The following is a 16698-nucleotide window of genomic DNA, read 5'->3' as shown; positions in this document are numbered from 1 at the left end:
ATCACGTATGAATTCATTACAAATTTATTTAGCTAAATATGACTCCTACATTAATTTAAATTCCTAAAAATTATAAAAAAATTACCATAAAATTTTATATATATACCTGAGATCAATTCCACAAAATTAGTCGATTATAATTATAACTTGTAAAGTTGGATAAATATACTCCAACAAAAAATGAAGCCCAACCAAAGATAATGAAAGGAAATTAATTAGTACTAAGTTAGAATTGGGGGGTCTGCATATGAACCGTTAAGCCAGCCAGTGGCAATGTAACGGTGTGCGCTTTCGGTTAAATGAACGCCGTCCCAGTGAACAGAAGTTGATGGCTTTTTACACGCATTAACACCAGGCATACCACAACTCTCAGTTATGTTCCAATTGTAGCTGCCACCTTTTCCACAGCAAACTCTCAGTGAAGGTTTAGTAAACCCTGCAATAATTAAAATAATTACAAATCGATTGGATTTTATTCAAGACATCTGTTATTATTTGTCCATTACAACATTACAGTTGCAATTTGATTTATTATGAGTTTTGAATATGTTATAAAGATGTGAGCTGATTCGGGATCAAGGATGATACACAAGGTTCAGCAAGGTTCAGCAAAATTGAGTTTGTAGGTAGCTACTAGCCCCACAAGGTTCAGCAAAATTGAGTTTGTATGTCATAACATTTAGCTTAAAAACCACCTTAAATCAATTAATAATTTGCTAATTCTCTAAGTTGAAGCAGAAATGAAAATGATATAATAAATATTAGTTTCCTAATTCTGCAAGCCAGTTGCCAAGATTATGGAATGTGCCTCAGTTATGTTATTATTTGAAGTTGAATTGAACAAAAGACAAATAAATCAAACACTTTGTGCTCTGGTCAAATGTGTATCATCCTTTACTCTGAAAAAAATAATAATCATAGTATAAATTTGCTAACCCAAATTGGGCAACAGGTTCACTCAACATACCAGTGATAGTAATGAATTGCTTATGCTGGTTTAATACCAATTAAGGAACTAGGTCCTCAAAATTACATAAATTAAACATAAAAAGGGATTCATATTCTACAAGATAATTTTGGTTTGTTTTTCATAGTGATAACTATGAGAAAATCACAAGCTCTTAATCTTAATTGCACTTAATAATAACTAAATTACTCACAGATGTAGGGAGCAGAAAGAAAAAAAAAACAGTAACAAAGGTACAGTATCTAACTATAATAACTGGTCAACAACATGCATTGTGGTACCAAAACCTAGTCTGGTAAACTAATTAAGTGTTTTTTTATCACTGATAAGCTGAGTCATGTAATAGAAAGTAATTGTTACCATAAAGCTCAGGAGACTTGACAAGATTGAGAACTGGCATATAATAATCAGCATAGGTGATCTTGACTTGGGGGTACTTCCCACGGAGCTGTTTTAATGACTCCTCCAAGAGGGCATTGTGGTAAAGTGCTAAATAGTTAAATTTTTTTGAGCAGCCTGTTTGCTCATCATAGTCATATTTGTCGCGATTTGCAAAGAGTGTCAGGACAAGTGGTACGCATCCAGTTGGCAATTGTCCTGATACTGCAATACTAACTGCTCCTTGGCTAATTACATGCTGTGCAAGAGCATAGAAACTGAGTTTATGTTTATTGCCATACTTAATTGTTTATTAATTACCTTTTTCCTTTTTCATCTATAACTATTGTTATATTTGAATTTCAAAATTATAACAATACAAGATTAGTGCATTGCATATGTAGATTTTATAACATATTGGCCATGTTAAAAATGCTTTTCTTGTGTATTTATTTATTTAGCTTTTTTAGAAAAAATGGTACTTTACACCCTTAACATTTTACAGGGAAAAGTAGAGTTTAAATATACACCAAGACAGCACAGCCACCTCCTATCTACCCTACGTACAGGCCTGGTAGCATGTAACAGTCTATACACTGAATTACCCTCTGCAGGCACCTACAAAATCTCTTTTTCCATAGTTTGCTTAACCCTTAAAGGCCTGGCACATCAATTTTCTTGTTTATTATTTCATTGTATAACCAATTTCTGCTGAATTTCAATCCAGGTGTCAAATCAGTACTAAGATGGTGCAATAATATGGAGTGTTATTTATTTAATACAACAAATCAATATAAAAAGAATCAGAAGAGTGTCATTGGTATTTGGTATTACTAATATCACTGGTAACTTATTGTCGTACCAGAAGGTTCTTGCTGATGAGCCAGAGTTTATGTAAGATATCGTTCATAAAGTACCTCAATAGCCAATGAAATAGTCTTGATGACCTCCGGCACAAAGGCTAAAACTTGCTGCAAGCTCAATCCTCCTTGAAGAAAATAGGTATAGTCACTTGCACCAAATTCACCAAACAAGAACAGGGACGTACTAAAATAAGCCTTGCACGCTGAAAAACAAAGTCACTGTAAGTCTAATGAAACCAACATACAAATGGAAACAGCAATGTATTATAACTTCTATGTCCAATTATATACCTTCTTGTGACTTGCAAAGTGAGGGCTTCAATTCATCAAACCATCCTAGTTGAAAATTAAGTGAACTTTTTAATAATTTCTGTGTTGTCAAGTTGTTCTTCAAGAAAAATGCAGTTTCAATTGTTGTGGCTCCCGCTACAGCAAAATTTGCACCACGAAGGAAACTTCCGTTATGAGCAAGATATGGTTGAACTAGAGGGATACCCAATGTTTGAGCTACAATATAAATAAGAAAAAGGAAAGAACATACATAGTAACAATTAAATCATGAACTATAAAATTTCTACAAAATAAATATGAATAAATTCTTTGACTCAATAATACTAAGGAGAGTAGTACCTATATAATCCACAACCAATCTTCCATCAGAGCATCGACCAGTTGGGTAGTGCAAAAAGTTCTTGCCATAAGGAAGTTTGTTTATCCATATATCAGGAACAGTCGGGGTAGCCAGAATCAGGTAATTACCAGTATCAGTATATGAATCACCAAAGCTAAACAATGAAGTGTACTTGTTACTGTCATTGTTGGCATGGCAATGAATTGAAATGAACAGGATTACAAACAGAAGAGAGATACTCATTTTGAAAAGGGAAAAGAAAGGTTTGGATGTTCAAGAAAGTTTGTTTGTATTGTCAACATGTAATCTTTAGATCTCTGGACATTCTGGTATAAAATAATGGCAATGTTATCGTTAGAGTTGATGGTGTGTAAAATAATAATCACATCATGTGTTTTCAATTTCAAAGCATCACCTAGTTGACTTTCTCTACATAGTTTAAAGTTTGAACAAATATAAGAATACAAAATTAAGTACTAACATGTGCTAGTCACTGGGAATCTTAATCATGCCAGGATGGAGCAAGTACCCAATTAAAACATTAATGGATGCATGTAACCCCTAGCCACTGTACAGTAAACAAGCAAAAAAAAAAAAAAAAGCAACAATGAATCCAAGAAGAAATATTTTTTCATTGTAATTGAGACACAATTTAATATAATTAAAATATGTTGTCGAGAGATAAATTCCTACAAGCAAATAAAATTGAACCACTCATTTTCTTCATTCCATGTCAGCATCATGTAAATTGAAATCTAATCATCATTATTGGTATTTCAGAAAAAAAATTCTTTCTACATTGAAAATTAATTGTAAGAATGAACACATTATCTATTGCAGAGTTTGTAATCCTACAAGAAGACTATATATAAACTTGAATAAATTGTAAATAAGACAAATCCTAAAAGAAGAGTATATAAACTTGAATAAATTGTAATATAGGCAAATGCCAATAGGATCATTCAGCAACAAAATAATAGTGGTAGAATAGCAAACAAATGGAGAATTTTAGAACACTGCTATACTTATTGTGTTTTCAAAATGCTTGTTGAAACAAAAAAAACAAAAAAACGCAAGGGATCACATTAAAATATAAATAACAAAATAAGGATAAAGCATCAGTAAATATTATATATGTAGTTTTGTATAGGTACGATCAAACCAAAGTTTATGTAAATTTTTTCTATTAAATATCAAGATTACCGATGAAATCAATGCAATTATAATTAAGTTGATGGTTCTGTTTGATGTAATAATGTAGATCTTTTGCTGAGTTGAATGTACTAGTAGTGAATTTCATAACTATTATATTTGAAATAGAAGCTTAAAAATGTTAATATTAATTATTAAATTAACAGTAAGCAGAAAAAAACTAATTAATTGGAAGTATACTAAATGAAAATTCAATTAAATAAAAAAATTCCTGTTTCTTAAAATAATTTAACCAAAACAAAAGTAATACAAAGAGAAATTGAAGTAAACCGAATGTTTTAAACAAAAAATTAAAAAGTTGAGATAAATTAATAAAAAATAAGAATTTTAACTTAAAGTGGAATCGATCATAACAAAGCCATGAAATAAAATAATTTACAATTCCACATTTTATTAAAATAAAATTAGATTACAAACAAGATAAAATTAAAGTTGAAATTATAACATCCTATGTGGCATTTGAATTTAGACTAGTGTTAATGCCCACTAAAAAATACCTATACAGGACATGGCTACAACAGAATTCTTACCAGTATTGGTATGGGCAAGTGAGGCGTTTCATAGTTTGTAATAACAAATGAGTTGGAAAATTTTACATTGATTGTAATTGAACATACCACTTGGGTACTCACAACCAAACAATGGAACTAAAACCCCTAATAAGTAAACTATTACAAAATAAATGTAACAGTGGAGAGATCTAACATGGATTTAAAAACTTGCCTAAAAGCTGAAACAGATTGAACTTGATTCTATGAAAAGTCAATGACCTAAAACTCAAACTGACCCAATCAACTTGCCTCTTGAAGATGACTAGTTCGAAACACAAATTGACCCAGACTGAGCTAAATCCTGTCTAGACCCAAAAACCGCCCCAAATTGCTCGACACGCCGCCCCAAACTGCTCGACACAGCAACTTAACCTGCTTAACCTAGCTTATTATACATGTTGGTATGTTAATCATTGTATTAGGATAGTTTGAGGGGTTTATTTGTAAGAGTGTTTGTAAGGCTCTATATAAGCCTAACCCTTTGATTAATAAAGATAATCCTTTTTACACAAAACTAGTTGGTATCAGAGGCTTGGGACTGGCACATGGCGTAATGGATTGTGGTTCCTTGAGAGAGAAGGGATGGACTCAGCCCTCGCATCTGTGGTGGAGAGATCTGGAGGAGTGAGGAGTAGTGTGGAAGACTTGTTGTTGCTCTACCACAGGCAAATGGGTCATTCTTCTTTTAGTCTTTTGAGTCGTTTGTATCCAGCTATGTTTGAACAAGCTAATAAAGAGAGACTTGTTTGTGATGCTTGTGAGCTTGGCAAGCACACCAGGAGTTCGTATGTTAGTACAGGTAGTAGGAGCACCTGTAGTTTTGATTTGATACATTCTAATGTGTGGGGACCTTGTTCCACAACTTCTGTTAATGGTTTTCGATATTTTGTGTCTTTCATTAATTGCTTTTCTCGTACTACTTGGCTTTATTTGATGAAAAACAAGAATGATGTGCTTGCTTGTTTTAAAGATTTCCACAAAGGGGCTCAGACTCAATACGGGGCAGTAGTGAATGTATTGAGGTCTGACAATGGGACAGAGTACACGAACAATGCGTTCAGAGAATACTTATCCTCCCAGGGAATCCTGCATCAGACCACGTGCCCATACACACCCGAGCAGAATGGAGTGGCAGAAAGAAAGAACAGGCATCTCCTTGAGGTAGCGAGAAGCATGATGATCTCAATGAATGTACCAAAGTACTTGTGGGGACAGGCAGTCCTGACAGCTGCGAGACTGATCAATAGGATGCCGTCACGTGTGTTGGAGTGGAAGTCCCCGCTTGAGTTATTGAAAGGTGAGATTAGTGATAGTCTCCCCTTGAAGGTATTTGGTTGTGTGTGTTTCGTGCAGAACAACAGACCAAATGTGGGAAAACTGGATCCGCGAGCGGTCAAATGTATCTTTGTGGGGTACTCGGCCACTCAAAAAGGCTACACATGTTGGAGTCCTGTGGAGAGGAGGTTGTTTGTTAGTATGGATGTCACATTTCGAGAACATGAGCCATACTACTCCTCTCATGTTACATCACCTTTTGGAGACTCGCTCGATACTGGAGGTATGAGGCGAGAGGGGGAGAGTAGCAGTGGTAGTGAGAGGAGGATGGTGGGTGTGAGCGATGTCCCTTGCGCGCCAACAGTTGAGGAGTCGACTGTTGTGGAATCGGCTGTGGTGCCGCCTGTTGTGGAATCGGCTGTGGTGCGGAACGAGGCGGGGATGATCCCGATAATGGTGGCACTCAAGCTCAAGGGGAGCTGCGAGTGTACACGAGGAGAAGGAGGCAGGTTGAGGATACCGCGCCTACAGTGCCGCTTGTGCCAAGTCCCTTGTCTCTTCCTACCCCGACTTCTGAGACACCATCCACTGACTCAGAGCACACAGGTGATATGATTCCTCTCTCTACTCCTCCCACTCCCATGTCGGTAAGGAGGACTCCTCGCCTCAATGCGGGAGTTCCCCCTGATCGATACGGTTTCCCACATGATATTGCCCAGTTTGTTTCTTACTCTCACATCTCACCTGCACATGGAGCATTCATTGCATCTCTGGACATTGTCTCTATTCCTAAGTGTTGGCAGGTTGCTAAGGAGGATCCAAAGTGGAAAGCCGCCATGCTTGAGGAACTTGAGGCTCTCGCGAAGAACAAAACCTGGACGCTTGTGCCATTACCACCAGGAAAGAAGGCGGTTGGATGCAAGTGGGTTTTCACTGTGAAGCAAAGCCCAGAGGGTCGGGTTGAGCGCTACAAGGCCCGGTTGGTGGCAAAGGGGTACAGTCAGACGTACGGTATTGACTATGATGAGACTTTTGCACCCGTGGCGAAGATGAGTACAGTGCGGACACTTGTTTCCTTAGCAGCGAATGGGGGTTTGAAGTTACATCAGCTTGATGTGAAGAATGCCTTCCTTCACGGCGAGTTGTTGGAGGAGGTGTACATGGAGGTCCTACAGGGTTTTGGCACGAAACAAACGGAGGGTAAGGTGTGCAGACTCAAGAAATCTCTTTATGGGCTGAAGCAGTCCCTCGAGCCTGGTTTGACAGGTTTAGGAGGGCTATGGTAGGCATGGGGTATCAGCAGACCAATGCAGACCATACAGTGTTCTTCAGGCGACATGGAGTTCACATTACGATGCTGGCAGTGTATGTGGATGACATGATTATCACTGGTGATGATGAGGGTGAGATTACATCACTGAAGAAGAGGTTGAGTAAGGAGTTTGAAGTGAAAGACTTGGGGCAACTCAGATACTTCCTTGGGATTGAGATAGCTCGTGGTGCAGAGGGGATTGTTTTGTCTCAAAGGAAGTATGTGCTGGATTTGCTTACAGAGACAGGTATGCTAGGGTGCAAACCTGTGGTGGCCCCGATCGATCAAAAGTCTAAGCTGAGTGCTGAGGCAGGAGAGCCAGTTGATAAGGAGAGGTACCAGAGGTTAGTTGGTCGCTTGATCTATTTGAGCCACACTCGTCCCGACATCTCCTTTGCGGTGAGTGTGGTGAGTCGCTACATGCATGACCCTAGGGAGGGTCACATGGATGCTGTGTATCAGATCCTGAGATACCTGAAGAGTGCACCAGGAAAGGGGTTGATCTTTCGCAAGAATGGGCATTTGAATATTGAGGGATATTGTGATTCAGACTGGGCAAGTTGTGCCGATGATAGGAAGTCCACGTCTGGGTATTGCATGTTTGTAGGAGGCAATCTGGTCTCCTGGAAGAGCAAGAAACAGTCGGTAGTTGCGAGGTCCACAGCCGAGGCAGAGTACAGGGCCATGGCTTTAGGTGTTGCAGAGATGATGTGGTTGAGAGCTCTGTTGGTGGAGCTCAAGATGGACCAAGGGGCACAAATGAAGCTGTGGTGCGACAATAAGTCAGCTATTAGCATTGCTAATAACCCTGTGCAGCATGACAGGACCAAGCATGTGGAGATCGACAGATTCTTCATCAAGGAAAAACTGAATAGCGGACTACTTGAGCTGGGACATGTAGCTACTAGGGAGCAAGTGGCTGACTGTCTCACTAAAGGGCTTAGTTCGTTGGATTTGTTGAGACTATGTGACAAGATGGGCCTAGTGGATATTTTTCGTCCGTAGGCTCATCTTGAGGGGGAGTGTTGGTATGTTAATCATTGTATTAGGATAGTTTGAGGGGTTTATTTGTAAGAGTGTTTGTAAGGCTCTATATAAGCCTAACCCTTTGATTAATAAAGATAATCCTTTTTACACAAAACTAGTATACAAAACAAGTTTGATCTGAAAGAAAATTTGACTGTTATCCCAAATCAATGTTATAAGGGTGACGTACCGAAACCATAGAGTCTTCGAACCCAACTCAAAACCGACATAACCTGCCCAATGTTTCCTAAAAATCAAACCACAAACTGGTACCACACCTATTGTCTGAATCATTTCTCGAGCTAAGAAGTAAGACAGGATAGGAGACATTGAAGGGGGGAGAGAAGAAGAGGAGCCATTGAGAAAGGCCAAGAGGTATGCTAGAATGGTAACAAGAGAAGTACACCACCATATTAGGAATTTCAGGCTCAGATCACTTTTTCAATGGAAATATATGAAATTGAGATTTAATTTGAGCAATCAAGCCTCAACTTAGCCCTAAAAAAATGCACAATTGAGCTTCAAATTTTGCTAACAAAAATCAAGCTTATTTACATTAAATTTCAGTGCTATTGTTTACTTCCTCTCAATAAATGTCCAAAAACTAATTTCAGGTAAGTCCTGTTAACTAATTACATATAATATTCTCGTGCATTTTAGGCTAAGATCACAAAAGATATACACACTAGTCAAATATCAAACCAAATTGATTATGATTCAATCAATAAAGTTTTCACAAAACTGTATTTAAAGCAATTAGATCTACATATAATTTAGCTAGTTTAACTTCAACCTCCAGCCCATGAAATTGTTCGAATTATGCAAATTTGCTTATTTAGCGATAAAAGAAACTAGAGAGGAGAAGGAGAAAAGCAGGAGTTATAAAATAAAGGAGAACAGCGAGGAGAGAGAGAGGTGAACCGGGAGTAGCATAAGGGGGATGACAACCGAATCGCCGAAACCAGCTGCAGTGATAAAGACACAGATGGCCGGAGTTATCGCCGGAGCTGGAGTAGTAGAGATGACTGGAAGCACGGCCCCACATCCGCCGGCCCAGTTTGTGAATTCAGATCCAACACGTTACCGGGTCATGTAGAATGAGATCCGAAGGCCACATTCTGTGGCCCAGTTTGTGAATTCAGATCCAACGCATTACCGGATCGTGTAGAATGATATTTCTTTATTTTTTTGATAAACGTGTAGAATGATATTTCAGTCGCCTGTTTTATTCTGACAAATCTCAAAACGAATTTCTATATGAAAAATAGATTCGGTTCCGCAGTTAAAGAAAAAAAAAAAACAATCATCATTTGCTCAAACAGGACAAGAGGGGGTTTTTGCAATTCAAAGTTGCTGGCTGATACTCCAAAAGGTTTTTATTCAAAAAATAATATAGTATAAAATGCAGGTTTACTTATGTAGGAAGAAAAAGTAAAAGTACATATTAGCAACATACGAACTAACTAAAAGATTTTATCATGTTCATATTAGCTTGATAGCTGGCTGGTGGGTCGTGGTTTTCTTTCTGTTTAATATAGAAGGATTGAAGATTAATTAGTGAAAGACATAAAAGCTGCATAGATTGTATAGATTAACAACGCACTTGGAGATGGGTCAGATTGCACTGTTTCCAGATTGCCTGACCGTGTATTGGGAGTACATGACACCAGATCTGAAGCCAAGGAAACAACACTCATGTTCACATTGCTCGAGCCCGATTCGTACATGCAGTAATGTTCACATCGATTGAGCCCCTATTCACACTGGCAGGAGTGTTCACACTTAATATCATGTTCATACTAACAGGACGGGACGATGCAGGGAGCTGCTGTGAAGCCGCCAAATAGAATATGAAGTTGGCGACAGACAACATCTAGCCCACTAGTCAGAGGAACCGAGCAGTGAGAATATCACAGCAAAGGAAGGAAGATCAGAGAAAAGGAAAATAAAATAGTAGAAAAAAAGGGTATAGGTGAGCAAGAAGCCGAGAATAGAGGAGGAGAGGAGGAGAGCTCACCAGTCACCATCATCATCACAAACATTATACAAAACAAAACTAAACAAGTAATAACAAAAACAAACAAAAATTACTGAAGTCTGAAGAGGTGGGGACGGAGGAGCGTCCAGGAAGATCGAAAGAATGACGGTCAGATTTGAATCCTAGACGCAACTTGTCCACTCTCTCTACATCGTCAAAGAGGAAGAAAAAATCTCGAATCCCTAAATGGAAGCGCCAGTTCACTGCTGTGGAGATGACACGAGCACCTTAAGCAACTCTCAAAACCCTAGCTACGTATGTTTCTTTTATGTTGTGTATGGGTTATAATTAACTTAATTTTTCTTTTTTTTTACCGCTTAACTTTACACTTAAAGATTTAAAAAATTTATAATCATTGCATGTAAATACATTACTCGTGAAATAAACCAATTTCGACAGTTTGATTTTGTCGTTGAAAGCATATTTAATAAGTTTTTGAAGAGGTAGCACAACCATGGGTGGAATCTAAGCATTGCTTATGGGTGGCTTAGGCGCTTAGCCACCTCAATCTTAATTTTCTAATTCCGCCCCTGAGCACGGCATGTCAGTTATTCTTCAACAAAATAATAAACAACTAGACACTGAATTTATGTACCGTTCCCTGTCAGCATGCAACCTCTAATTGCAAGTGTCAATTGCTAATAAAGCAATCTGGAGAAATACACAAGGTCAAATATACTGTATTTTTGGTCCCCAGTATCAGCGTGCGAGATCGGTTGTGGAATTTGGAGTAACTCTTAAATGCAATGAAAATGAGAGAAAAATGAAGCAATTAATGTCGAGCATATCATAAGATACATCAGTTTGATATAGAAAGTACAGCATATCATAACATCAATTAATTTCACTTTCTTAGGCTTATGAGGTCCCATTCTCTTGAGGCCTATGGTTTATGGCAACTAAATATGGGTGTAAATGGATCGGATATTGTCTGGATCCGAATACGAAAAATTATTTAAATTATCCGATCATCCGAGACTATTCGTATTTGTATTTGTATTTGTATTTGTATTTGTATCCGTATCAATATCTGAAAAGTTATAATGGATAATATTACGGTAAGATTTTTAACTATCCGTAACTATTCGTATATGACCGTTTACATCCCTAAATGTACTCTATATTTTTAAATTGATTGATTAAATTATATATTCATACCAATGATTTATTAAACTGCATATACATATATATTTTGATGAACAATATAACATTATAACATAATTAGTGACTAATGTTTTATTAATATGATATATGTTTTATAACCAACAAACTTATTATGAAAAATATTAGATTTAATTATGAATTAAAAAAAATATATTTAGATGTTATTCTTTATTAGAATGTATATTAATAATTTATTTTTAATTATCTGAATTATATTCATATCCAATCCGTATCCGGTCGATATCAAATCCTTATCCGCAATGTTTAATATCCAATATGTATCCGTATCCGTATCCGTATCCGAGACTATCTGTATTCATAACCGTATCCAAAAAAATATAACAAATAAGGATACGGTTTGACCACTATCCGATCCGTATCCGACCGTTTACACCCCTACTACTAAATAATAATAAATGAATGAATGTAGCATTCAGAACATTAATTGCCTTGAAAATATCTTTCATAGTCAAATACGATGTCCTTTAACATTGCATTTTTTTTTTCTTTTAATAGTTTTTCGTCAGATCTTCGATATTTTGCTTTTAGTGCTAAACTGCTAATGTATCATATTTTGATGTCAGTATAAATTTCTACACAGTTCACACTTGATATAAAAATAAATGTGTACATGATTCAAACTTAATACACGAACTTGTGCATCAATTGTAATTGCTCATTGCTATCCATAATATTCTTCCTTCTAATTAGCCTTTTTGAATATTAATATCTTGCCAAAGCTTGACCATGTTTTCCTTATTTAGTATCTTCCTGATTAGCTCTTAGGACTCGTAAAGTTGGATAAATATACTCCAACAAAAATGAACAGCAGCCAAATACAATGAAACAAAATTAGTACTCAGGCTAGAATTGGTGGGTCTGCATAGGGACCGTTAAGCCAGCTGGCAGCAATGTAACGGTGTGCGCTTTCGGTTAAATGAACGCCGTCCCAGTGAACAGACGCTGATGGCTTTTTACATGCCTTAACACCTGGCATACCGCAGATCTTAGTTATGTTCCAGTTGTAGCTGCCACCTTCTCCACAGCAAACTCTCAGTGGAGTTTTAGAAAACCCTGAAACAATTATAGAATAAAATAACAACAACAAATCTATTGGAATTGATTCAAGAGATCTGTACATTAGTTGTCCATTACAGCGTTCTAGTTGCTACATGGTAAAAGTGAAAAAGTAAAATTTTCGTCTCCCAGTTGAAGCAAAAATAAAATGACATTAGAAATATTAGTTCCCTAATTTTGCAAGCCAGTTACCAAATTTTAAGGAATTTGCCTCAATTATGTTATTATTTGAAATTTTGAAGTTGACTTGAACAAAAGACAAATGGACCAAAATATTTTGTGCTCTAGTCAAATGTGTTAACTGTCAATGAATAGTAGGCATGATTTTTCTGTGCCAACTAAATTAATTGCCCTGAGCGTATCATCCTTAGAAAAAAGTTGTTGTACAATTTGCCAATCATCAAAATTTGGCAACAGCTTTATTATAGATATCAGTGATAGGGTCATGAATTGCTTATACTGACTTAACACCAATTAAGGAACTAGGTCCTCAAAATTATAACTTTATAAACATCAAAAAGGATTAATATTCAACAAGACAATTTGGTTTATTTTTCATAGTGTTACGAGAAAATTATTTCAAGCTCTTTAATTATGCTAAATAAGTAAATATCAATTATAAACCCTCGTAGATGCAGGGACCATAAAGAAGAAGACCTACAGTAACAGAGGTACTACATCCAACTGGTCAATAAAACGCATTGTGGTACCAAAACTGGATTTGCTCAACTCTGGTTCACTGAAATTAAATGGTTTGTTTATCATTCATTAACTTAGTCATGTAATAGAAAGTAATTTTTACCATAACGCTCAGGAGACTGCACAAGGTTGAGAACTGGATTATAAAAATCAGCATAGGCAATCTTGACTTGGGGATACTTGGAACGGAGCTGTTTTAGCAACTCCACCAAAAGGGTATTGTGGTGAAGTGCTAAATAGTTAAAAGATTTCAGGCAGCCTGTTTCCTCGTCATAGTCATGTTTGTGGGGACTTGCATAGAGTGTCAGGAAAAGTGGTACGCATCCAGTTGGCAATTGTCCTGATACTACAATACTAACTGCTCCATGCCTGATCACATGCTGTGCAAGAGCATAGAACCTGAGTTTATTTTTATTGCCATATTTAATTGTTTATTAATTAATTTTTTACTATTTACCTTTTCAACTACAACTTTGGTCTTATTTGGCATAGGCTTCGTTTTTGAAATTATATAAATACAATATTAGTGGATGAGATGGGCTACGGTGAGTTGCGAAGTAAAACACGTTTCTACTTCACGCCGTATTTTTATTTTGAAAGTCCAAATGACCGATCCGAACCGTTAGATGTTTAATCCATATTGAAATGTGCTTGGAGACCAAATTTTACATTTTTTTAAATTTGTTTACTATTTATTAAGCATTTTTGAAAATTGCTGTTTTGCTGTGAACAGTAAAATTTTCTGGACCATCAGATCAGTGACTTTCAAAATTGCTTAATAAATAGTAAAAAAATTCCAAAAAATGTAAAATTTGGTCTCCAAACAGATTTCAATATGGAGAACAAGATGAATGGTTCAGATCGACGTTTTATACTTTAAAATCGCAAAATATGAGTATGAAGTAAAATAGTCGCTTTACTTCGCAACTCACCGTAGCTCATCTCATTAGTGGATTGCATATGTTGATTTCATAACATAACCTGAATTACCCTCTGTAGGCACCAATAAAATTTCTTCAGGCCCATACAAAACCCCTATTTCCATAGTTTGCTAAACCCCTACATGCCTGTCATATTGTTTATTTATTCATTGTTAAATCAAATTTCTGTTGAATTGCACTAAATTTCAATCCCAGTAAACTAAGTTGGAGCAATAATAGAGAACTTTATCTATTTAATGCAAAAAATAAAATATAAAAAGTATCAGAAGTGTGTCATTGGTATTACTAATATCACTGTTAGCCTATTGCCGTTACCAGAAGGCAATAGCAGATGAGCCAGAGATATATGTATAATACTGTTCATAGTGTACCTCAATGGCCAACGAAATAGTCTTGATGACCTCAGGCACATAAGCTAAAACTTGGTGCAAGCTCATTCCTCCTTGAAGAATAAAGTTATAGTCGTTTGTACCGAACTCCCCAAACATGAACAGGGACCTACTAAAATAAGCCTTGCACTCTGACAAACAAAGTAACCCTCAGTCTAATGAAACTAACATAAAACATCGAAATGGCAATGTATTATAACTTCTATGTCCAATTATATACCTTTTCTTGACTTGCAAAGTAAGGGCTTCAATTCATCAAACCATCCTAGTTGAAAATTAAGTGAACTATTTAACAATTGCTGAGTTGTCAAGTTGTTCTTCAAGAAATATGCAGTATCAATTGTTGTGGCACCAGCTACAGCAAAATTTGCGCCATGAAGGAAGCTTCCGTTATGAGCAAGATATGGTGAAACTAGAGGGAGGCCAAGTTTTTGAGCTACAATTTCAAATAAAAAAAAAGAACATACACAGTAACAATTGAATCATGAACCTCAAAATTTCTACAAAATAAATTTGAAAGAACACATCGACTCAGTAATACCAAGGCTCCAGTACCTATAAAATCCACAACCAATCTTCCATCAGAGCATCGACCAGTTGGGTGGTGGAAAAAGGTCATTCCATAAGGCAGTTTGTTTATCCATATCTCTGAAACAGTCGGGGTAGCCAGAATAACGTAATTACCAGTATCTGTATATGAATTGCCAAAGCAAAATAATGAAGTGTACTTGTTACTGTCATTGTTGGCATGGCAATGAATTGAAATGAAGAAGATTAGAAACAGAAGAGAAATACCCATTTTTAGATCAAAGAGGGAAAACAAAGGTTTGGATGTTCAAGAAAGTTTGATTGCATTGTCACTGTATATATAACATGTTAGATCTCTGGACTTCCTACTCTAAAACAATGGCAACGCTGTTGTTAGAATTGATGTGGTGTGAAATAAGAATCACATAATGTGTCACCTAGTTGACTTTGTCGACATAGTTGCAAGTTTCAACAAATATAAGAAAACAATATTCATTATAAGCATGCCCTTGGTCACTGGGAATCTTAATCAAGTACAGAAAGAGCAAAGCAAAAGAAAGAGACATGACAAAGTAAATATCAACAGATGCACAGTTCAATATAAGCAAATCATTAATTAAAATATGTTGATGAAAGATGCATTGCCACAAGGAAATAAATTCAACCACTCAATTTCTTTGTTCACTATTCAGCATAGAAACTGGTACCGCACCTATTGTCTGAATCATTTCTCGAGCTTAGAAGTAAGACAGGACAGGAGACTGTTGAGATTTATTGTATGTTTTCGGTATTTTGAGTTTTGTAAGGTCCTTTTGGTAAAAAGGATTATAGAAAAGTTTAGAAACTCGAATGAAAGATGTAACGCCTATATAGGCTTGTATGAGAACAAAGAAAATAATACAATTCATTTTTCGTAGAAATCTATATGGTATCAAAGCCTTACAAAACCTAATCCTAGCCGCTACAGTACCGCACCGCTACAGTAACCAGTTGCTACAGTATCGTGTCGCTACAGTAGCCGGTTTGCTACAGTACCGCGCCGCTCAATATTCTCTTCTTCTAAAGTCGGCCAGCCACCAAAGGTAGCCTCTTTGTGTTGATTTGGCTGGCATGGGGGGCCTCTACCCCACGATATCCGAGAAGCGGGTTTGGATCGAGGTTTGATCGGGTTTTGAACTCGAATCTTGATGAGATAGATCAAGATCGGGTCAAGAAGAAAAAGAAGAAAGGGGGAGATGATGTGGATCTCGTCTTGAGAGATCAAGATCGGGTCAAGAAAGAGAAGAAGAAAGGGGGAGATGATGTGGATCTCGATATTAACAGTGTAAGATCGGCTCTATGAGAAGTAATAGGAGGGATTCAGACTTGGATTAATATGTGAGGCGTAGATCTGAGTTCGATCAATGTCAGAGGAGGAGACTGGGAATGCGTTTGCAAAGGCTTGCGCGAAGCTGACCTCTGATGAGATGGCTGTTATGGTGCGACGAGCGTTGGCTGTGTACCAAGCTTCTGTTAAGAGCAAGCCGAAGGTGCAGAAGGTTGAGCTGCCACCTATCGACATGAGACTCGAAGGGCCAGCTACATACTTGACTGAGGAGGAGAGCCGGATTAGGCCACAGGCTAGAGCAGCAGGACTTCCAGGGGTGA

General features: G+C 37.0%; 2 protein-coding genes across 3 annotated transcripts; both read right to left on the bottom strand.

The window, feature by feature from the left end:
• Positions 1-91: 91 nt before the first annotated feature.
• LOC144567928 (GDSL esterase/lipase At5g45910-like) lies at positions 92-4982 on the bottom strand. Its single transcript, XM_078318125.1, has 5 exons — positions 2839-4982; positions 2500-2715; positions 2263-2411; positions 1328-1604; positions 92-436 (listed from the first exon to the last, which is right to left on the bottom strand). The coding sequence occupies exons 1-5, from the start codon at positions 3080-3082 to the stop codon at positions 222-224; spliced, it is 1101 nt and encodes a 366-aa protein (XP_078174251.1). The 5' UTR covers positions 3083-4982; the 3' UTR covers positions 92-221.
• Positions 4983-12106: 7124 nt separating this feature from the next.
• LOC144567929 (GDSL esterase/lipase At1g28600-like) lies at positions 12107-15733 on the bottom strand. Of its 2 annotated transcripts, XM_078318127.1 has the most exons (6): positions 15319-15732; positions 15079-15213; positions 14744-14959; positions 14506-14654; positions 13297-13573; positions 12107-12491 (listed from the first exon to the last, which is right to left on the bottom strand). In XM_078318127.1, exons 1-6 carry the CDS (start codon positions 15320-15322, stop codon positions 12277-12279), a joined length of 996 nt encoding a protein of 331 aa, XP_078174253.1. In that variant the 5' UTR covers positions 15323-15732; the 3' UTR covers positions 12107-12276. The 2 variants fall into 2 exon arrangements, with proteins under 2 accessions (XP_078174253.1, XP_078174252.1); XM_078318126.1 differs by having other exon boundaries at positions 15079-15733.
• Positions 15734-16698: the final 965 nt, after the last annotated feature.

This window comes from Carex rostrata, chromosome 17 (genome assembly GCF_964058835.1).
Source record: "Carex rostrata chromosome 17, lpCarRost1.2, whole genome shotgun sequence".
Taxonomy (NCBI): Eukaryota; Viridiplantae; Streptophyta; class Magnoliopsida; order Poales; family Cyperaceae; genus Carex; species Carex rostrata.
This window is presented reverse-complemented; position numbering and strand designations above follow the sequence as displayed.

Bases quoted from the DNA above. Each gene is read 5' to 3' on its own strand.
- LOC144567928 (XM_078318125.1), bottom strand. From the start codon at position 3,082: ATGAGTATCTCTCTTCTGTTTGTAATCCTGTTCATTTCAATTCATTGC. The intron at 1,605-2,262 runs GTACTTTATGAA...GCTCTTGCACAG, and splicing joins CTATTTCATTGGCTATTGAG to CATGTAATTAGCCAAGGAGC. The intron at 437-1,327 runs GTAACAATTACT...TAATTATTGCAG, and splicing joins CAAGTCTCCTGAGCTTTATG to GGTTTACTAAACCTTCACTG.
- LOC144567929 (XM_078318126.1), bottom strand. From the start codon at position 15,322: ATGGGTATTTCTCTTCTGTTTCTAATCTTCTTCATTTCAATTCATTGC. The intron at 14,655-14,743 runs GTATATAATTGG...TTTGTTTGTCAG, and splicing joins ACTTTGCAAGTCAAGAAAAG to AGTGCAAGGCTTATTTTAGT. The intron at 13,574-14,505 runs GTACACTATGAA...GCTCTTGCACAG, and splicing joins CTATTTCGTTGGCCATTGAG to CATGTGATCAGGCATGGAGC.